Below are 22,483 nucleotides of genomic sequence, written 5' to 3'. Positions count from 1 at the left end.
CGTGAATGTTCCGTCTCTGAAAAATTTGAGGTAGCGCCAAGGTAAGAGTCAGTTTTGCACCAAGCACTAATCTTAGCAACCGATATTGTTCATTAAGAGATTAACCAATTGTCCTCTCTATATTTTGCAGGTGTGGCGCTTCTCCGGAATGAGGGACGTAGGAAGAGGACTAGCCACACCTCGAGCGGTAATGTACCAAGTAAGTATCTTGCGGTATGAATTTGAATGTCTTGAGGAGCGCAGCTCACCTGTTTTTCTTTCTTTTGCAGATGCAGATGCTCCAAGCGGCGATTTCAACAGAGTGCCTCGTGGGATCGTGTGGATGAAGGGAGCCTTGGTGAGTATGCCGCGGTGCTGCTGCTGACAATGCAGCGCTGTAACAGATGTTTTCTTTTCCTCACAGGTGCGGTGACTCCCCGATGAAAGTGACGACTAATGGTGTGGCTCCTGTTCTAATCTGCTTTTCCTCTTCTATTTTGCAGGTTCGGTTCACGGAGAACAAGACGGATGTAGCTGTAGACAGGATGCTGAGCTGCAGGCACAGTGAACGTTACGCTGCAGAGATGCAGAATAACGTGAAGTGTGTGCTGCTCTTCGGGCATGATTTAAATAGACACCATAAAGTAGTTCCCAGGTAAAATAGTTCCAGTACCACACCCAAGAAAAATAGTCCCTGGAAGAAAGTAATCCCTTCAAGGCCTCACGGTGGCCTGTACATGATTTCTCTACAGGATGTCCTGCTTAGTTTTATAAAAGGCAATAGGAGCCTGGCGCCAACGGCACCAGGACTGAGTCCATAAAGCCCCTAGGCGGTCCCTTGAGCCTCCCCGAGTTCTCATGGGTAACTGTGCTCTGGGAAGATGGGTCTGCTCCTGATGTCTGGGGGCAGGCATCGTGACAATTGGCGAAACTGAATAATTGTTACTTTGAAAGTTAACTAAATTTGAATGGAACGATTGTTTGAGTTCATTATTTGAGATAGGGCAAGTGCATGTCCTGGAGATTGTAGTCTTCCAATTCCTTCTAATTTTCATCCCACTGCCTGCTTCACCTAAATTGCTCAAATTCTCGGTCACTTCCCTTCTCTACGATTTCCTTGACCCTTCAGTTCTTAATCCTTTCCAGGCTGAATTCTGTTCTGCAAGAGGAATGGAATCTGAATAGACTGCAGTCCTCGCCCTTTGCAGGTACTTGGATATCGTCATTGTCAAAGCCCTGTGTGACGAGGTCATGGGCTTGGTAGGGACTCCTCCCGGCCTGGTTAGGCAGCCGACCAGGGAGTATGCCAGAGTCGATTGCAACCCAGACGTAGAGTGAGGGCATTACACACTGCCCGATGCCCCCTACCTGCAGTCTACCTTGATTGTTACTGTGGGTACCATTGTCAATCACGCAATACCCTCCAGCTCCTTTTCTGGCCCACTTCTCTTTTGTCCTTTTCAGAATGGCAAGATCCAGAACCCAACACGACTGCAATGAAACCAAGTGAACAGATGAAGAATGACATCAACAGAAGCTCTGGTTCACATCAACTTCCTACATATCTGTACGGACGGTATCCTCCCAAAGCGAATGGAAGACGAGACACCCAGTGAAAGGCAACCTGCCTGAACCGCTGAAACTACATGAAGACCTGTGAGCAAAAAGAGAGCAGAGCCTAAAGTGTTTTAAAATAATGTGCCCTGCGATAAACCTACCCCGCGGAAAAGCCTAGGACTAGATTCTCCCAAATAGTCAAATGAAGCGTGGAGCCAAAGGGAACAGGAAGGAACCAGAGAACCAAAAAATCATAGCTATAAAAGGAATGCATCCATGAGACAGAGTGAAAGGTTCTTGGGTGAGGTCAGGTGGTGTGGTGGTGCACCAAGAGACCAGGCGGGAGGCAGAGGTGGAAGGAAGTATTAAGAGGTTTGTGGAGCTGTTGGATGAGAGTCCAGGTAAGGGTCTGGTGGAGAGAGAGGTGCCAAGTGTGAAAGGCTGAAGTTGTGGCTGTGAAGAGTGTAAGATAGAAAGGTTGTGAGAGATAGGAAAGAGAGTAGAAGGTTGCAACAGAGGTTTGATGGAGAGAGAGAAAAAGAGGCAGGAGTAAAGGGTGAGGTTGGAGACAGGAAGAAGTAGTAGAAGGAGGAGGGAGTGCTAAGGGAGACGGGGGAGAGAGAAAGAAGGGGAGATTGAGAGCGGGAGTGAGAGAGAAGTGTGAGATGACCTGAGGTGGAGAGGGAAAGAGTTACAAAAAGAAGTTGGGCAGAGTGGAGATAGAAAGGAGTAATAGAAGCCCACTGCAATTTTTTTTTCTTACCATGTACCCGTATGATAGCTGTTAAGGCAGTTTTTGTACAACCCTCTGGTGCGAACTATACAACCACTAACCTTAATGGGGGCTAACACACCCGAAGGGGTGCCAAACCGCTCTTAAATGTAGGTAACATGGACAGAGCAACAAGGCTTAATTCTCAGGTAGGGGTAGCAGGTTGATACAAGCGGATGGATTGAATGTACCTTTATCTCTAGAAAAATACAACACTATGATATATTATGATACACATCTAGATCTCTATCAGATCCAATAAGTACTGAACACATAATATTGAAAAAATACATATTATATTATGAAAACAGTAAATGTCTAAAGTGACTCTGCTCACTATACAGCCTTTATGTTGGGCCACAATCACAAAATAAAAGCGGTGGGGGAACACAGGAACCACAACACAACCTAATGGAGCAGCTAAAACTCCCCTCATTCCTGCACACGGTAGTAAAGTTACCCTAAAGACACAACCCACCCTTCCTAGACCACAGGTCAGGGCCTAACATATATAGGCCAGGGGTAGGATGAAAAGGGAATGGGACATTTTAACCTACTAGGAAAATAGTCCTAAAGGACCCATCAGGTAACACATTAATCTAGGCCTCCTAAGACATAGGATTAAAATAAATCAAATGCAAGCATGATAATTAAAATCAGGCTACAGGGTGAAAAGGAAACGTCTACACACAGCACAATGCCCTCAAACATCAGGATCCATTTAACAACAATTACCATTGCAATTCTCTCCCGGGGAAAATATATACAGATTTACAAAAAATTGTTATAGTGTAGCAAGCATTCACATTTACCAGGAACAAAGAGCAGAACTTTAAACATACATTAAATATTCCTGATAGTTGCTACAAATCCAGTACTTGGCCTAGAACTCGGAGCCCCTTGCATAAATGTCCAGTGGCAGGGTAAATACCCAAAGTCACTTTAGAAGAATTCCCAGGAAGGCAGAATGTTCCACAGAATGTAATGAGACAAAACCTGTATGGTACGTCTGTTTTACCAACATTTGTGGATTCTGCAAAAAAACAAGCCTAGGTAGGACAAGAGGAGTCTCCAATGAAGAGATACAGAGGTTGGTTGCAGAACCAGAAGCCTCAGGGGAAGTTTCAATAATGCAGGAGAACTCCCCTCCCCCCAATACAAGTCAATGGGAAATGTGGTTGAGACTTGCCTCCAGAGAATCTATACTCTGGACAAGGTGGCCACCCCATGACCAAGAGGTAATTATTCACAGTGGTAGTTTTATTTAGTGAAAACAGATCCAGCGTGGTGAAACAACCCAAGTAAGTACAGGCTTCTTTTCTAGGTGCGGTTTATAGGGACCAGTGCACAGGGGCTTGGTACACCGAATCAACAACGACCTCCACGACACAGAACAAGAACAAATGACCTTCGCACAATGACAATCTTTAAGCTAGGAGGGAAGACATGGCGAGGAAAAATCTGGGAAGATGGAGGAACCCGTGAAGACTGATCATACCGGCTCATTGAGCAAAGAAGGGTAGCAGCAAAGCAGAAAATGATCCCAGCAGGAGCAAAAAGGAGGGCGCATGCTACAACATCCCACAGAGCAGATTAGGCGGGTGTTAATTTAGTTTAGTTTATTCATTTATAAAGCGCACTAAACCCTCAAGTATCTAGGTGCATTAGGTTACAGATGCATTCAAACAGTTAAAAAGGGTACAGAAAAATACAAATCGGTACAGTAATGGTATATACAATATGTACATGCTAGGCACAAACACAAATAGGTACAGTAATGGTATACACAGTATGTACATGAAGAGAGCTTTATGTCAGCTCCTGAATGAGTAGCCAGTTTTTTACTTTCTTTCTGAAACAGAAGAAAGAGGGTTCTGCTCTTAGGTGCGTAGGTAGGGAGTTCCACAGTTTAGGAGCTAAGACGGGGAAACTGCAGCCCCCGGATTTCTGGAGGGTGAATCTGGGGGCTCTCAGGCAGTGCTGATGGGTCGCTCTAGAAGGGCAGTCAGAGACGTTTTTTAGAGAATTTGCAAGTCAGATATTTAGGAGCTGAGTTGGCTAAGCATTTATGGGTTAGGCCTAGTATTTTGGCAGAGATTCTGCTCTTGATGGACAGACAGTGGTTGTTATGTCTGTTGTCTGAGATATGATGCGATAAGGGAATGTTGAGGGCCGATCTGAGGATGTTATTTTGCAATATTTGAAGTTTAGTTAGATTTCTTTTGGATGTGCCCAGAGCTTGCTGATGTCAGGAAAGGTCTACAGGAGTTTATGAATTTACACATGTAGGCCGTGGCCGAGGCAGTCGCATTAACTTGTCTGTTCAGAGTCAAGGAGGAGTCCGGGTAGAATCGCAACGTTTTTACTTCTTTGGATAGATGGATAATGTTGCAGTCAATGTGGAAGGCTTTGAAGTTGTTCAATTTATGTTTTGTTTGGGAGCCGATGAGGAATAATTCCATCTCGTCATGTGTGGCCATCCATGCCTGGATGACGAGATTTTGTTCAGCAGTTTATAGTTCCCAGTGATGGGAATTTAGGTGTCAACTGCATAGTTAGTGTAGGTGATACCCAAATGGTCAAGGTTTGTCAAACAAAGGCTTAGTAAATATATTATATAGCGTTGGTGATACACAAGACCCTTGAGGAACTCCGCAAGTCACCTCGGCTGGGTCTGCAGAAGCGTTGGGTGAGAAGACCCTCATTGTTCTCTGATTCAGGAACGAATGGATCCACACAGTGGCTTTGTTGGAGAATTGAGCAGCAGTCGACAGGTGGGTGTATAGTGCTTCGTGATTGACCAAGTCGAATGCGGCCGATAAGTCTAGTAATAACAGGATAGATAGGTGTCCTTTATCTATTTGTTCGTCCATTTATGTTTTCAGGTCTATAAAGGCCGTTTCTGTACCATGTCTGGGTCTAAACCCTAATTGCCGTAAACCTAGCAGGCTGTGAGCTTCTAAGTGGGCCTGAATCTGAAGATATGCAGCATGGTCTAGTATTTTCAGCAGAAAAGGTACAGTAGTAATGGGGTGGTAGTTTGTGGGAATATTCTGGTCACGGTTGGGTTTTTTCAGTAGAGGAAGTACCCAAGCATCTTTTAGATTGGTTGGGACTGTGCAGGTCCTGAAGGAATTGTTCATAAAAGAAGGATATGAAAGGGACCACATTTTTTGCTGCCTCTTGAATGATATTAGGCGGACAGATGTCTCCCTTACATCTGGAGGGTTTGAGACTGATGATTAGATTCTCAACCTCTATAACCAAGAGGGGAGTGAATTTGAATTGGCTGCAAGGTTCAGCTGCGGAAGGCTGAGTTTTGTTTGCCAAAGGTTCAGTAGAAATATTGAGTTTTTTTATTTCTATTTTGGTTTGGAGCATCAATATTTTATTGAGGAGGGCGTCTTAGATCTTGGTGCACCAGCATTTATCTTTAAACACATTTCAATGTGTGGAACAGGTGATTCAAGGTCCCTAAGAATAGTGAAGAGTTGGAGATTATAATGTTGTATGTCTCACTTTTGGATTGGAGGATGGCTGTTTTGTAGCCGCTTGTGGCTTTTAGGAAAGCGTCTTTATTTAGGGTTGTATGATGTTTTTTTTGAGGTCCTAATAACCTTTCAAAAAGGCAGCAGCAGATTCCAGCACCAAGGCAGAGGACCCTAGCAGAAAAAAAGGCAAATAACTGTCCAGAAAACTATTCCAGCATGGAAAGTTTAACCGTCTAAATGTAGAGAGGCAACAGGGACTCAGGAAATCCAAACTAGAGTTCAAGGAGCTGTGAGAAACCGGAGAGTATCCTAACTCGTACTCCCCCTGGATCCTCTACTCAGGTGCCCTAGGAAATGGAATCGCTCTTGGATCCTGACCCTGGCAGTGGAGAAGCGAAGGAGGATCATCTGGGTGGATGGTCCTCAGGGATTGGGAGTGGGGTGCCCACAGGAGAGATATGGTATCCCCCTTTCCCTTCTGAAGACCAACCTGACCCTCCCCCAGCCTGTATGGGTTATTATAAACCAGTTCCTCATATTTTTCAACATTTTTCATCTGACAGTACTGAGACGAGGAAGAAGCGACTAGGGTAGTGAACACTAGTAATCTAGTTCACCACTCTAGTACTGGAACGAGGAAGATGCCTCCAGAATACTGCCAGGGTCAAGCATGTCACTTTAATTATAGTCCGGCAAGCCCAATTGAGAACGCACACCTGCAAGCTCTCAAGTGGTTGCAGGTGTATAAATGGAGACCCAGAGAACAGAGAGGAACAGAGAAACCTCTGTAGGGGGGGGGGGGAGGCCTTTGTGGGAGAGACCAGCACTGGTCCCTTTCTGAGAGGAGGCAGCCGTGGTGGGACCAGAGAAGGAGCCAGGACGCCGGCCTAGATCCCGCAGGACCTGGGGAGCCCAAAACGAGGGAGGCAGTGAGGCTGTTACAGGTGTGGGAGCCTCCTTACACAAGAACAAGCAGCTGGTGCTGCAAGAGAGCAGGACAGAGGAGAGGACACCGTCCACGTCCCTGTAGAGACCGCATAGTTGCTGGCATGTGCAGGACTGCCGCTGGTGTGTGAGCGGGTCCGTCGACAGGAGAAGAAGGAAGCAGCGGGAGCCACTGGGGAGGACGCCGAAGTACTGGCGAGTGTTGGGACGAGCCACACAAAGCTGGGGCGCTCCTAGCAGACTGTGGATAAGTAAATAAGCATCGAATTAAATGAAAACTTGAAACTAATTTAAATTATGCATCTTGAATACCGAAATGAAAACCAAGCCACATTATGCAATTTGAATACTGAATTTAATTAAAACTCTAAACAAAGTCGAATGATCCATATTGAATATGAAACTGAATGAAAACTTGAATTTAAACATATTGAATAATAAGATGAATACACGTTTATGGACAAAGCAAATAGCAGATGACAGCCAAAGGGAAAGTGCCCATGTGAAAGCAACAAACGGAAAAGAGCGCAAATGTGAAAGATTGGCATAGAAAGGTGGGGCATGAATAAGACCACCTGAAAGTGAACTTTATGAATAGATGCAGTTTGGTAAGGCCAAAGACTGGCAGGAGAAGTGTGACACGTTGTGGCAAAGGAAAAAGACTTAGGAGAAGCCAGAAGAGTGTAAAGCTGCATATAAAAGCGAAGAGGCCAACAAAGAGGAGTAAAGTGAATGTGACTCTGAATACAGGGGCAGGTACAGAGGAACCTGTGTGGGCTGAAGAGTCTCCCCTCCCCAAAAAAAGAAAAAGGATTTCGATTTTTTTACTGTTATTGTTTTTGATGAAAAAGCATTCTGTTATTTATTTTCTGTAATCGCATTGTTAGAAGGCCCTCAAGGTCCCTCTGGATGAATTGGAAAAGACACCATCCATGCTATTTAAAACAAAAACCAAGATGGCGTCTGTTTGGTTCCCTTTCCACAAAGCCTGTGTGCAGGTCTAGACTTTCTCCAGATGGCGGTGTTCACCTTCCCCATTCCTATAATATCCCTACAGAGGAATGGGTAGATGCGTCGCTACTTCGCTCCGCTTCGTGATTGCCAAAAGCTTGGTCTGGGCGTATTTCTGCCTTAGCTCATTTTTGGCTTTCCTTCTCCTTCTGTTTTTTCCAACTCCTTTCTATTTTTCGTTCCATATTTCGGTCCATCTGTTTTGAGATTTCCTATCTTCGCCCTCTGCTTTATATTTCCCCTTTTTATTTTCTCAACTTAGCCTTGCCTCCCTTCGTCCTTTCCTCTGTTTCCTTCTGTTCTGCAGTCTCTTCTTCTCGGCTGCTACCCTCCTTGCTCTTCAGTGCTGCTGCAACTTTCTGCACGCCATCGCATTTACTGCGGCTTCCTGTTATCATCCTGCCAGCTTTTTTCAACGGTCCCCCATACCGTACCTGCTTGCAGTCGCTGCAACAGAGATTCTCTTTATTGGAACCAACTGCAAGCTTAACTTCATACCTGTCTGCTGTCACTTCAGGAATACTGCTGGCATGGACCTTCCTACGCTACTGAAAAGACACCTTCAGTCACGCTGCTAACACAAACATCTCTTTGTGGTTTTCAGGGTTTTCTTCCCCAAGAGAGTTTCCGAGGGTGCCGCCCTCGTGGTGCCCAGAGCACAGTCACTGGCCTCTGGGCATCTTGTGGGAAACATCCATATCAACACCAACCCAGCAAAAGGATTAAAGCCCTCATTCAAGAATCGCATCTACAGACAATGCCAACGTGAGTACATTTCTCATTGGTACATTAAGTTCATGATACACATAGAACCGAAAAGTCCTTCAGCAGTTTGGCAGACCTGCTGCTTCAAGTTTCAAAACTAAGAGCAAGGACCTGGCAGAGCCCTACATAGCACTGCAAAAACCCACCAATCAGTAGAGGGAGTAGGGGCAGTGGGTACGATGGCCAAACTTACTGGTTGGTCAGTATAACTGCCACTCAGACTAGACCAAACCAGCAAAGTAAAAGGGAGAGCTCAGGGACCTGCACTGGTCTAACCCTGTTAAAAGCAATATGGAGGCTGCCATTGAGTCTCACAAAAAGCTCACATAGTCAAAACTGCCATTTTGAGCATACCGTATGTTTGCCCTAAACAAATGAAGTCCTCAAATCTAGAGTGGCAGAAAGCAGGATTCAAAAGAAACAGGTACCCCAATGGTTACCAAAAGTTACATTGGGCTACCAATGCAGACACATACTTGCCACCCTGATGAATCCAAACCTACAGCCCAGCTGCCACCAACCAACTCCCCAACACCAGTCTAGGGTAATATCATCGCCCTAAGGCAACAATGGGGAGCAAGAGAGGCACCCGTGTGATTGGGGGCCTTACCGGTGACCCTACACCACATTAAAATGGCTGAGGGACTTCAGGAAAAGTCTCTCTGGCCACCAGAAATAGGTCAGTGATCCAAAAAATAATGGGGGGGAAAAAGCAAAAAGACTAATGGTGTCATGCAGACTGTCCCGTATGCGGGTTCCCATCAATCCAGTGCCAATGCCCCTCCGAGTTCCCATCATTCCAGTTCCCCTTCTGCCCAATTACCCTCACTTACTCAATCAGGGCGGCGGCAGCAGCATGGTATCCATTGGCAGCGCACATGGAGGCAGACGGGCATGGATGGTCGCCCAAGGTCCCTGCGTCCATTTCTCCATTGGCAGCTGCCTTGGCGTCTTGCAGCAGTTCGGCGTAGCCTCCAGCCCAGCTCAGTTCCGCATCACGTGACAGGAAGGGTCGGCCAGTTTTTGTTACCACGGAACACGTGATACGGAAACGCTTAGGGGATGTGCATCGCGTGCCGCCAAGGCGTTTGGTCACCTGACTACCCAGCGCAGTTAAAAACGGCGTTTACACACTTGCACAGTGCTTCACAGCTGATTCATTTTGGCACTGTTTGGCGTTATCATACTTTCTTGATCACAGTTTTGGACTACGGAGAGTTTAACGGATTCCTCTGGTCTCTCCCCCTGGATTACGGCCTGCTTCTTGTTGCTTCTGGTTTCCTGACTCGTGGACTGCTAACTGGTTTTCCTTCAGATTCTCCCTCACACTTTGTTGTGCTCTTTGGCTTCTGAAATTGGAACTCTTTGGATTGCTTTCGGATTGCCCAGCTTCATTGTTACGCTTCAGCCCGCAACCGCGGCTCACACAGGTATCACAGTGTGTGTCCATCCAGAGTGCTGTCCAGTGTTTTCTACCGCTTGCTGCCGCCAGTCACACACTGCAGGTGCTCGGAACGCCTCCTGCTCAGTCTGTCCCAACACAGGGTTTGGTTGACATCCCGCCCTCCTTCCACCTAGGTAAGCCCATTAGTGATTCCCAGCATACATTCTGGTCATTTTCTGTTTTTGCCATTGTGCTGTGCTAATCCCTTGCTTGCATTACAGCGGTTGGGGGCTTCCGGCGTTCCTGGTTCCTGATACTCCAGCACTCAATACCTGTGGCCTCAAGGATCGCACAGGGAGTTGTTTAAGTATCTCTCTGTGTGGTACTTGGGGACGGATGCTCTCATAATCCTCACGACCATCAAGACACAACAAGTGGCCCTAAAAGGATCCTAGAATTCACCAAATAATAATTCTGTCTTTATTTTTGAAGTCTTACTCTGTGCCATTTGTTTTGTGCCACCCTTTGTTTAGAAAAACTACAAGCAGACTTAGAATGGCTGTGTGCGAACATGGACTCACTTGGAGCCCAGCCCCTAGCCTCAGTTGTGGTTTGGACTAGTTTAGAATGGTCACTGGCCCCAGACAAGATAACACACAAGCTGTGTGAGCAGTCCCAAATGTTTGGTGGGTTTTTAGGGTCAACCTGATTGCTGGCTGCAAATGTGTCTGCCATTGTGTGTGATTGGAGGGCTTGCTTAGGCCAGCCCATGAGTGAATAGTGAGAGGAGCCAGGAATGAGACGCAGACACAGAAGACTCATAGTTTTTGCCTATAAACCTTTATTTAAAATCAAAAAGGTTGGTGAAATGCCTTACTATCCCTATTCTAGAAGTTATTTCCCTACCTCAACCAAAAACAAGGTCTGTCTGTTGTCAAGATGTCCAAAGTAAAAATATGTTCTGTGTCTGAAATCCTATTCAGGCCCTCACACTCTAAAAATTAACTCAAAGGTGCAAAGGATTCTCTCTGGATGTCAAGGTGCACACATTTCAACAAAAAGATATAACTTTAACCAAAGGTTCCAATTGGGCAATGTTCACAGTGCCAGGGAATAGCTTTCTTCCCCAGGTTCCTGTTATCAATATGCAAGTTTCTTGTAGCGCAAGAGGATGGCTTCTCCCTCATGGCACGCACACAGTTCTCAGGGACATAGCTGCAAAAAGGAACCTGGGGAAGGGAACTAAGTTCAAAACAAAGAATCACGTTTCAAATAGTTTAAATTCCTAGGGCATATGATTTCCTAAGGATTCTCCTGTAATTTAACACACACTTGATTTGGCCTGTTATATTCTTCTGTCAGGACTTCTTTACTGCCTGTCACACATTTATCTTTACCTGGTGCACTATCATTCCAGGACTTTCATATCATATCTTTATTACCATTCTCTTAACCTGGTGTACTCTCCTGCCAGGGCTTTCACATCATACCTTTATTACAATTCTCTTTTACCCATGAAACAATAACAGCCCAATGTTGGCATATCATTTCTTGAATGGTTCTCTCCTTCATATATAGGGCTTCTGCCCCTCTCTCAAGTTCATTCACCTTTACTCGGTTTTCTTTCTGATGCGGGATCAACGACCCGTTCGTCGAATTGCGTATGGGTCTTTTAGCTTCTTCACATACATCACTTATAGCTTTTATATTTACTAGCTTCTTCACATATTTGTTTACTGATAGCTACTTCGAAGCAGTGCACACTTTCAGGCAACCCAGTAACCCTCTCCGCTTCCCTGGGCTTACCGGGTGCTCCAAGCGTCTCTCGCGCCTCTCTGCTTCTGTTCTCATTGGATTGTGGGCTCAGCGTACGACCTGTCACTTTCAGCGCTTCTGCCGTGCTGGTCCTCTCTTTCTGCTGCCTTTCCTGCTCGTGCAGAGGTTCCCATGCACCCTGCTTCTCCTGCTGGGCGGATTAGCTTTGGCAGCGTTTCCCGCAACATCTTCTCCCCCCAACGTTCCAACCAGTGCTCGTACAGGTAACCGCACAGCACAGCATCTGCAGCTCTCTCCCATTGCTGTCGGTTGTGTATGTTTTAAATCTCCTGGTCTGATTAAAGAGTTTCGAAGCACTCGACCATAGCATAGGCTTCCCTGCCTTACTGCTCCGGAAGCACCTCAAGACCATCCTCTTTTCTTCTGCCTTCGCTCCCCTTCTCCCCTGCTGATCTGTTCTCTCTTGGCACCTTGCACCTGGCCACCCTCTGTCTTTTGGGCCCAGGTACCTGCTCATCCTGCCACCCTCCCGCACTGCCTCCGGGCCACCCCTTGCACTGGGGTCTGTATCTGTACCCGTACAGCACCCCCCTTTTTCTTCCTGCACTTATCAGACCTACCCTGTCTGCTGCCTTAAACCTAGCACTTGCAAATTGCTGGCTGCATTACCACTGTTTGTTGCCTTTATTATTTATTTATTGTTATTTATCTGTTTCTCCTCTGCTTCGCACTTTCCACCTCTCCCCCTCTCCCATGCACTTTTCCCCTCCCTCCTCCCCCATGCACTTGCACGTTCTCAACGTCACTGGGCCTAGTAAGATCGCTGTTTTTTGTTCTCCCCTGTTCCCCTCCCTTGCCTTGTCGCGCTCTGAAACACTTGTGTACGAGCGCGATAGAAATAAAATATCAATCAATCAATTAGTGATCTTTACCGTTCTTTGTCTCTTCCTCGTCTCAGTAGTTGATGGATGATTCTTTTGTGTTGTTAAGGAAGCTGGTATGAGATTTTTTCAGGAGTAACCATTACTGCTCCCTGGCTCGTCCTCATCTCAGTAATTAATGTATTGCTCGGGTTTTCTTGTCGGGAAATCTAAATGAATGAATGAAGATTAGTGGTGCAATAAGCCATTAAGGCCTGAGGAATGGGAAGATAAGTATAACTTGTGAACCTTTTAGGTAAGGGGCTGTTCCCAGAGTTGTAGGAAGGGGATACAGGGTCCATTATTTGGGATACAGGGTTTTATTTATAGCATTTACGGAACGCCCAGATCAAAGGATATCATGACATTTGTCCAGGAGAAAATAGTAAGACAGCAAGTAACACGAAAACACAGAATGAAGTTAGTCATATTTGATTGGTGGGGATACCGCATTCCATCTAGCGAGCCCACTTTACTCCCATGAGGTTTGTCCCCCCCCCCATATGGTCGTCCCTCGGGCAGCCACCCCCAGGGTTGGTATCCCAGCAGCTGCCCTTCCCTGGCCGCATGGGAAGAGACGTTCTTGGGGAGACAGTGATGAAATCGCTAGAGTCAATATAATAGGTACATCTAGGTAAGACCCCCCCCAACCCTTCCTCAACCCTTGAGGATATACTTACCATTAGCACCCAGGGTGGGGGTGCTGGCCAATCAGGAGATTCGGAAGGCAGGTTGTACTGTATGGTACAAGCACGAGTTCTGTACTGCCTGGGCAGCGCCCGCACACCCTTCACCACTTGGCACCAGTGTCGTTTTCTACGCAGGTACTAATGGGGTCTTTAAAAAAAGAAAAGAAACAGATCTTTATCCCGCGGCCCAGCGCCGCTCAGCGCTGCTGAGGAGTGAAGTCTGTTTTCATGTGGAAGTCAGTCGTCAACATTGAAAACAAACTTCACTGACAAGCAGCACTACGTCTAGTCAAGCCGCAGGATAAAGGTACTATTTTTTAAAGACTCCATTAGCACCCGTGTAGGGAACTACATTGGTGCTAATGGAAATATACCCCTCTGCTGTGGGCCGACCCTCCCGGTTATGTCACTGGCGGCTTTGCTAAGGGACCCTCGCTTCACTCGGGCCTTTGACTTGGGCGGCGGGCTGTTACCCACAGGGTCGGCCCGCTGCCTCAGGGCATATCATCTCAGTATTGGTAGATTTTGCCTGGAAGCGGTGTTACTGCAATTGTAGGACAAGATTAGGCCATTATGGCTGTGTCTGGTGTCCTATTCCTTAGCTTCAGCTTCCACTTTTGGTTGCTGAATGTCCTTCTTCAGCCGTCTAAACTGGTCCTCCTCACTGGATGGACTGGATGTCTCATGCTGGAACTGTTTCTGGGGCTTTTTCCCATCTTGTCCTCCTGGTTATAGAGTCTCAAGTTAGGAAGCCTTCCTCGTACAAAAGGGTGATGGGACACCACCACTCCACCTCTGCTCTTTTCCTGGGTCATCTGTGGCGCCTCCACTGTTGACCCTGTTGTGCCCTTTAAACCATCCAAATGTGCTTGCTCGGGTTATTTTGTCTTCCTGCTGCATTCTCTGCCATCGCTTTCCCTCCTTGCTTCTGGTTCACCTTTCTGGGCAGGCAGATTCTACTTGTTTTGGGTCATTGTTGGTCTAGAGTTCATGTCCCTGGGTTACTGGGTCCTGAAACTCATCCTGCAAAACAGGAACAAGTTACTTACCCATTGTAACATTCTTTCGACTGGATGTTCCTCCCAAGTATTCCTCATCTTTAGATATCTCCCTTCCAGCGTCCGCTGCTTCGTAAAAAGAAATTCGGCAGAGGTCACCGTGCATCGTCAACTCAATGTCCCTCGAGGGCCTCCATCTCGAGGTTGATGTCATGAATGGTATAAATAGCACTTCAGTTCAGTTTTTCACCTTCTTCCCACAGAATAACCAGCATTAGTGTAATCAAACAGGATCAGACGCTCAAGGAACGCAAGGTGAAAAACACAGAAATCCTACTGTAGGATAGGCTGGGAGGGGCGAAAAGGAATACGTGTCGAAAAAACCTTACCAGGGGTAAGTAACTTGTTCTTTGAATGGATTGTGTCCTCCCACGCATTTCTTGTCTTTAGACTCCTAACGCAGTATGAAAATTGAAGGAGGCAGTAAGTATTTCGGGAAAGAATAATACATTTCAGTGTTTGTCATGAATGGAGTATAGGATAGACTTTCCAAAACCTTGGTCCTGGCCTGAAGCATAGTCTAGGCAATAGTACTTTGTGAAGGTATGAATAGACAACCAAGTGGTTGCTGTACAGATGTCCTGAATCATCATCCATCTCTGTAAGGCAGAAGAAGTAGCCATGCCCCTATGGAGTGAGCTCGTAAACCTTCTGGAGGATCCTTCCCTGCTAGTCTATAACATTTTATGATAGACAGAATTATCCACCTGGATAAGGTCTGTTTAGTAATGCCAGACCCAATCTATGTCCGGTGTAGCCAATAAAAAGTTGGTCACTCTGCCTCAGCTTGGCAAGACGTGCGATGTAGAAGCCCAGAGCTCTCTTACGGTCTAGTCTGTGCAGTCTTTCTTCCTCCTTACTAGGGTTTGGAGGAGGGTAGAACGTTGGCAAAACAATTTTCTGTGAGATATGAAAATCAGAAACTACTTTCGGTAGAAAGGTAGGTTAACTCTCAAGATTATCCTTGTAAAAGGTTTTAAGTGGTGGCTTACATGATAAGGCTTGTAGTTTGCTCGGTTATAGGTCAAATGGTCGAAAAAAAATGATCGAAATACAAATTGATCGAATCAAATTGGTCGAATGTCAAATGGGCGACATCCCATGTACATAATGTAAACGGGTCATTACATCGAATCCAACTGGTCGAAAGTCAAATGGTCGACACACAAATAATATACACGGGTCGAAAGGACGATCAACATAAAAAAGGGTCACAGGAGATAACATTAAGTGAAGAGTAAAGCACCTTGTACGAACCCTATGATCACAGATGACGGTTACAAACAAACTGTCAGTGCGTCAGGAAAGTGACAGAGAGAGCAGCTGATCAAAACACGCAAGTGAATACCGTATACGTGACTAGAAAGAAACGGTGAGTTAAACACACTAAATAAGCAAATTAAAGAGTGGTTCACACAATTTTATATTATAAATGGATGGGGGGTTCCCCCTTAAGCCCCCATTTTTTTTTTTCATCTTTTTTTTTGTTGATAGAAATGCGAACCGTCCCGCAAATAGAATTACAAACCAAATGTTTTTTTACGATTTATATATTCAATTTTGCATTTTTAAGAAACAAACAACATTTAACTACACACTGGTTTACAAAGAGGACATGGTTACTAAATATTATGATACTTTGATTGCATCTGATTACTACACTAATCATGATGAACAATTGTGTAATTTACTTGACTACATGGAAAACACATGGATTGGGCAACTTACTAGACATGGGACCAGACGAAAGGGAAAATATGACATTAAAATATGGAATTGCTATACATCAGTGATAAAAGAAAAAACCAGAACAAACAACGTACAGGAAGGTTGGCACAGCAAGATAAATAAAGAATTTAATTCTAATAACCCAACACTATGGCACTTCCTCAAAAGTCTCAAAAATGAACAAAATAGACAAGAAATAAAACTATCCCAGACACTATCACTAGAAAACCAACAAGTAACCAAAAATAAATACAGAGACCATGAAGATAGAATTGCAAGCATAGTACACAATTTTACAAATACAGAGCCTATACAGTTCCTGGAAGCAGTAGCCTACAATTTGAAATGTTAAAAATAAATTAAAAAAAACTCACCGGACAGAAAACACCAGCTCCAGGCACAAAAACCATTCACCAACTACAGGAAACCAACTCCAAAAAGGGGCTCGCTGCTAAATCCATCAATGGCAAAAAACCAAAATCCCCAAAAAACACGTACTCCATGAGAAACCATGAAAACCAGAAATCCTCACGTTGCAAAATGAAAACATCAGTTGCAGTGAAACACCCAAATCCATGAAAAAAAAACATATCTTGGACACAATACAGCGAAAAAAACATCCAGACAGGGCAAATCCATTAAAAAAAAAGCCATCGATAAATCCAAGAAAAAAAAAATCCATTAGAAAATCCATTAAAAAACAAGAAAAAGAGGAATCCTGGCGTTGCAAAAAAAGATATCCGTTGCGGTGAAAATCTCCAAATCCATGAAAAACTCCTTCCAAGACACGATCCAGGGAAAAAAAATCATCCAAACTGGGAAAATCCACTTTGAAATCCATCGATAAATCCCAAAGAAAACAAAATCCACCAGCAAATCCGGAGCGCAAGCAACAGGTCTCCAACCACGAACACGGAACTTCTAAAATGGCGTCTACGTCGAAAACGTAACACGTCACGAGTTACAATATTTAAGAAATTTAATGTAAATATGCTATGCAAAAATGATACAATAGCACCACCTAGTGTTGGAAAAAAAAATAGACATTTATTATTTTTTTTTAAACAAAACAGTTGGTATAATTATTTTTAAAAGTTAACATTCAAAAGTTTGAGATGTTAAAATAAAACAAACTGTTTAACAAAATACAATGCATTCATATTTAACAAAACAAAATAAATATTTTACTCTTAATTTCGACCAAATTGTAATTAGACCAAATTGTAATTCGACCAAATTCAATCGACCAATTGTCTGTCGACCAATTCACTGTCGACCATTTGACTGGACAGCAGTTTGCTCACCCTACACGGGAAGTTAAAGCGGTTAATCGGAGTAACTTCAGTGTCAGTAGCCTCAACGAACAAGAGTGAAAAAGCTGAAAAGGAGCCCACATGAGGAACTTTAATACTAGATTTAAATCCCAGACAAGGACCAGAAAAGCGTCTGGACGGAACACATTTTTGAGTCCCTTTAAAAATGGAATATCCAGCAGCATCTTAAAATAAGACGTTTCTTCAGACGTGCGCTTAAAAATTAAAGGTCAGCCAAATACCCCTGGACAGTATCAAGCTGGAGCCCCAGGTTAGCTAGATGCAGTAGGAATGACAACACCATACGTGTGCCACGTTGAAAGGATCCACATTCTTCTCCCTGCACCAGCTGCAGAACTTGTTCCAATAGTTGCTGGCTTTCTGTCGAAAGCAAAATCTCTATCACGTCTTCCGTGAGGTCCCAATGCTTGTATCTCAACCTCTCAGAAACCATGCATGAAAGTTGATTGTCTTGACCTCTGGATGGAGAACCCAACCCTTCTCTCACGAGAGAAGGTCCTCTCTTTGTGGAAGACGAATTGGAGGGCAGATGGCCATGTCCACAAGGTCCAGGTACCATGTCCTCCTGGCCCAATCCGAAACAATTAAGATCATGGATTTCCTGAACTTTCTCAACCTCCTGATGACTTGAGGAATGACGGGGACTGGAGGAAACACATACAAGAGTGGAAACTCCCAGTCCATTACAAACGTGTCCCTTAGAGCTCCACTCGGGGGGATGGGGGGAATTCCGTGGAGGAAAATATCTTGCACTTCCACTTGACACCGGATGCGAACAGATCTATCTGAGGGGTTTTACAAAGGGTGAAGAACTCTTGAAGGACTTCCTGAGCTAGTTCCCACTCGTGGGAAACTGTGCCCTGCCTGCTCAGAGCATCCACCGCTGTGTTCTCCTCTCCGGCTTGGTGAACTGCTGATAGGGAGATTCCTTCTTGATTGCTCAGAACAAGAGCTGCATTGCCTCTCTGCACTGTGGTAGTGACCCTACACCTCCTCTCCTGTTGAGGTTGTACATGGCCACTGTGTAGTCCATTATTATCAAGACAGTTGTTCCCCCGTACAGTGGGCAGAAAGGCCTTCAGCGCCAGTCTGATTGCTCTCTATGGAGACCAAAGACCGCTGACAGTCAGGTCATTGGCATGGGCTCCCCATTCCATAAGTGAGGCATCTGTAACTATTGTTATCTCCGGCCATGGCTGCCAAAAAGGTTCGCCCTTCAGAATGTAGTCATTGCAGGCCCACCAAAGGCGATGTTGTGCGACCCTGCCTGGAACTTTAAGTAGATCTGACACCTTGCCCGAAAACTGAGACCACTGGGACCTGAGGGCTCACTGGAGGGACCTCATCCTCAGGTGAGGATCTGGCACCAGGAAAATGCAGAATGCCATGAGGCCGAGCAACCTCAAAAAGTTGCATGCCGGAAGAGGCTGGGCATTCTGGAATCTGGTGATCATCTGCAGAATATGTTGAGCCCTCACCCCGGGTGGCGAGTCTTTCCCTGAGGACACTTCCAGGACAGCACTGATGAACTGGAGCTTTTGAGACGGTATCGTGTAGGACTTCTTGAAATTGAGGTAGAAGCACAGTCTGTGGAGAGAGTGGCAGGTTATGCTGAAATGTTCCAGGGCCTGTTTGGGAGAATGGGTCCTGATCAGCCAATCGTCCAGGTAGGGTTAGATGTGAATCTGCCCTCTCCTGAGACTCACTGCCACCGCCGCCAATAACTCAGTGAAAACCCTCAGGCAGATGTCAGCCTGAATGGCAGAACCCGAAACGGATAATGAGAACGGCCAACGACAACCCTCAGGTACTTTCATGTTATAGATAAGCACATGAAAGTAAGCATCCTGAAGGTCCAATGACACCATTGAATCCTGAAGCTGGAGAGCCTTCAGGATCTGAGAAAGAACCATTTTGAACTTCTCCTTCCTGAAGAACTTGTTCAAGTATTTAAAGTCCAAAATGGGTCTCAATCCTCACTCCTTCTTAGAGATCAAAAGGTAAGGGGACTACCGCCCCTTGTTCCTCTTCGTCACAGGTTCTGGTTCTATAGCACCTTTCTGTAGCAGACTCAAAATTTCCTGCAGGAGGAGCAGATCTGGAGTTTTGTAAGAGTGGCTCCCCGGTGGATGATCCCGAGGCCTTTTAAAAAAGGGGAGGCAGTAACCCTTTAAGAAAATTACATTTCAGGCCAATGTAAGTCAATGGCCAATCATAGTAGACGTGGACATGAACAAACCCACAACCTGGGACCTAGGGGACCCCAAACCATAAGTTCCTAGAATAAGCCCCCACCCAGGACAATCGGTTAAGCACTCACTGTGCCAGTTTCTGAGAACGGGGCTCAGAATGACTAAACAACCAGTAAGTAATCTTGTTTTCCAGGATGAGTTTCAGGATCCGGTCACCCAGGGACTTGAACTCCAGACCAAAAATGACCCAAAACAAGAATAATCTGCCTGCCCAGAAGGTGAACCAGAGGCAAGGACAGAAAGCGATAGCAGAGAATGCAGCAGGAAGACAAATGAACCTGAGCAAGCACATTTGGATCGGTTGAGGGGCTGAACAGAACAGCCAGCCTGCAGAAAATGGGCCCACAACAGGGGCAACAGTGGAGGTGCCCACAGATGGCGCAGAAAAGAGCAGAGGTGGGGTAGTGGTGTCCCAGCACCCTTTTGGACTAGGGAGGCCTCCTACCTTGAGACTCTACAACTAGGTGGACAAGATGGGAAGACTGTACAAAAACCACACTTTTCTGCCATTGCTACCACTTTAGAGAGGTGTATTTATTTTGTTTGGAAACCCTGTTGTGTCTTTAATTTTGATGGTTTTATATCCCTCACTAGAGGGACGTGGACAAATCTCCCTAACAAGCACCTTTCTCTATATTTTCACAGCTGGCAGTGAGGCTTTGAGAAATGTCCTTCCCTTTCTTCAGACCCTAAGAGAAGGAACAAAACTAGGTCACCCAGATCCTGTCATTGAAGAATTAGTTCAGAGGGACAGACTGGGAGGAGACCCAGAATAGTTGTAGACCTTGTCTCCCTTCATCCCACTGCAACTAGAAAGTGACTGCTTGATCTCTTCTTCTGATGTTATGCCAGGAAGTGTAACTTGAACAACTCTACCAAGCTTTGAACACTAGGAACGTCCCACTGAAGAACATAATCAAGTACACACTTTAAGAGGAGACCATTAAGGAAACATTAAGCTGATCACAATCCATGTGTTCACTTCACCTTAGTTAACCATTCAGTATTTTGGGTTTTGGGAAAGCTTCCTTTACTTTATGTAACAAACATTCAGACAGGCACAGAGAGTACAAAAAGAGACGAAAGCTATCATTGCCTAAAACTCTGCATTGTGACACATTTTAAATACCAGTGGATTCTTTCATGCACAAAGGGGCAATTTTCTTCTAAAGATGCATAGCAGAACTGGCGATACGTCAGTCCTATCATGTTTCTAAATAAGTATGAACCAACATAACTGCCTATAGGAGAATGCATTAAGAATTTGGTTACCACAAATACTTTGCTAAGCAGCAACAATGCTAACTGCACAAAATATTTTAAGATTTTATAAAGTGCAAATATCTTTTGTAACCTATAGGCATACTTGCACATGCACACATACTTTCAAGGTAGTCCTGCCCATTGCTACAAAGAACATCAGGCTGCAAGAGAGTCAGTAGCCTGAACAGGAATATGCTTCATACCACACAACAGAACCAAAACAGACTGGATCATGGATCACTGCCTCCTCTTTTGTAATATATTGTCTCTCAAAGCAGATTTCAGACTGTCGCTCGAACAAGTTTGTGGATCTATCTGGGCAATTGACCAAGAACAAAAAACAAAGAATGTCAAAAAAAACTCCAAGAGAAAAATGTAAAGTTCACTCACTTTGACGCAGAAGCCATCCGCTCTTCAGAAATGCCATTCTTCGGACTCTATGGAGGTAAAAGGAGGCAAGGTAAGATATTCGTCTTTCATACTGCACACATCTTTTGGCAGGAAGAGCATGTATACATGATCATGAACAGTGGGTGGTAATTTTACCTCCACAAATGAACCCACCCTCTTGACTGCATGCTTTAGGACAGGTGCGATCGTCAATATATTACTCGGGCTAGAAATTATAAATGGAAGCTGCATTGGTAAGGGAGTTTCCTTTAATGAAAATGCGCAGATAATGGTGTCAAATACAGCCTTTGGAGCTTCCAGAACATATAAAAACCAGTGTGAACAAGTACTAGACCCCAAAGCAGAGCCCCGGATTAACAATGTGACAACGAAGAAGGATCTCCCAAGTAAATATTAGTAGACACTTTTTAAAATGTGAAAAGACCACTGCCTTAAAATAAAGTTAAAACTCAAAACTGTAGGAAAGTAATCACAAATGTTCACTGAAATGCAATCAATTAAAGTCGGAGTCACTTTCTAGAAGTTTAACTAACACTGTTATTTCATTTTCACCATCCTCAAAATGGGGCAAATTACTTTCAGCTCACAGGCAAACATGACAACACACTCACAGGCAAACATGACAACACACACACATCATGTTTCTCATTTATAAGTCTAGTAGCAGAAGAAATGGGTAGCATGCTTCATGGAGGCAGGCCCCAAGATGTTATTTAAAAGATGACTGAACTTGGCAAACTCATGATATGTACTAAAAACCTTCAATCATGGTAGTGTGACGAATCTGGACTATTCGTCCTTTCTCCCCAGAGGGGAGCCACTCCCTTTTGAGACTAGGGAGGTGAGCCCGCTCAGCAAGACCCTCCCCAGGGGTCTGCGCTTGTGGGACCTCACTGGGAGTGGCTTCCCTCATGGGGACAAGGACTGTAAGTAACACCCTGTCCTTGTCTGCCTGCATGGGAATTGGAAAAAAAACTGTTGTTACTTCTATTCTGGATTCTCGTGGTACTGACATTTTTTCAATCTCTTTGGCTTCAGGTAATGCTGGATCTCACCTGAATTCCACAAAAGGAACAACAAACCAATTTTATTTGTAATGACATACATAAAACAACGAGGAACCTGAAATGGAAAAAGAGAATCCTATG

At 45.0% G+C, this 22,483-nt stretch overlaps 1 protein-coding gene across 4 annotated transcripts in view; it reads right to left on the bottom strand.

The window, feature by feature from the left end:
• The window catches only part of PLEKHB2 (pleckstrin homology domain containing B2), a 754,336-nt gene that overhangs the window by 447,994 nt on the left and 283,859 nt on the right, over nt 1-22,483 (bottom strand). For all 4 annotated transcript variants that reach the window (XM_069617849.1, XM_069617848.1, XM_069617850.1 and 1 more), the window contains exon 2: nt 21,315-21,361. In XM_069617849.1, coding sequence (XP_069473950.1) covers nt 21,315-21,351 — 37 coding nt within the window. In that variant the 5' untranslated portion in view covers nt 21,352-21,361. The remainder of the gene's footprint in view (nt 1-21,314; nt 21,362-22,483) is intronic.

Source organism: Ambystoma mexicanum, chromosome 10 (genome assembly GCF_040938575.1).
Source record: "Ambystoma mexicanum isolate Mex_15411 chromosome 10, UKY_AmexF1_1, whole genome shotgun sequence".
NCBI classification, from domain to species: domain Eukaryota; kingdom Metazoa; phylum Chordata; class Amphibia; order Caudata; family Ambystomatidae; genus Ambystoma; species Ambystoma mexicanum.
The sequence above is the reverse complement of the archived record's forward strand: the minus strand, read 5'-3'. Positions and strand labels throughout refer to the sequence as shown.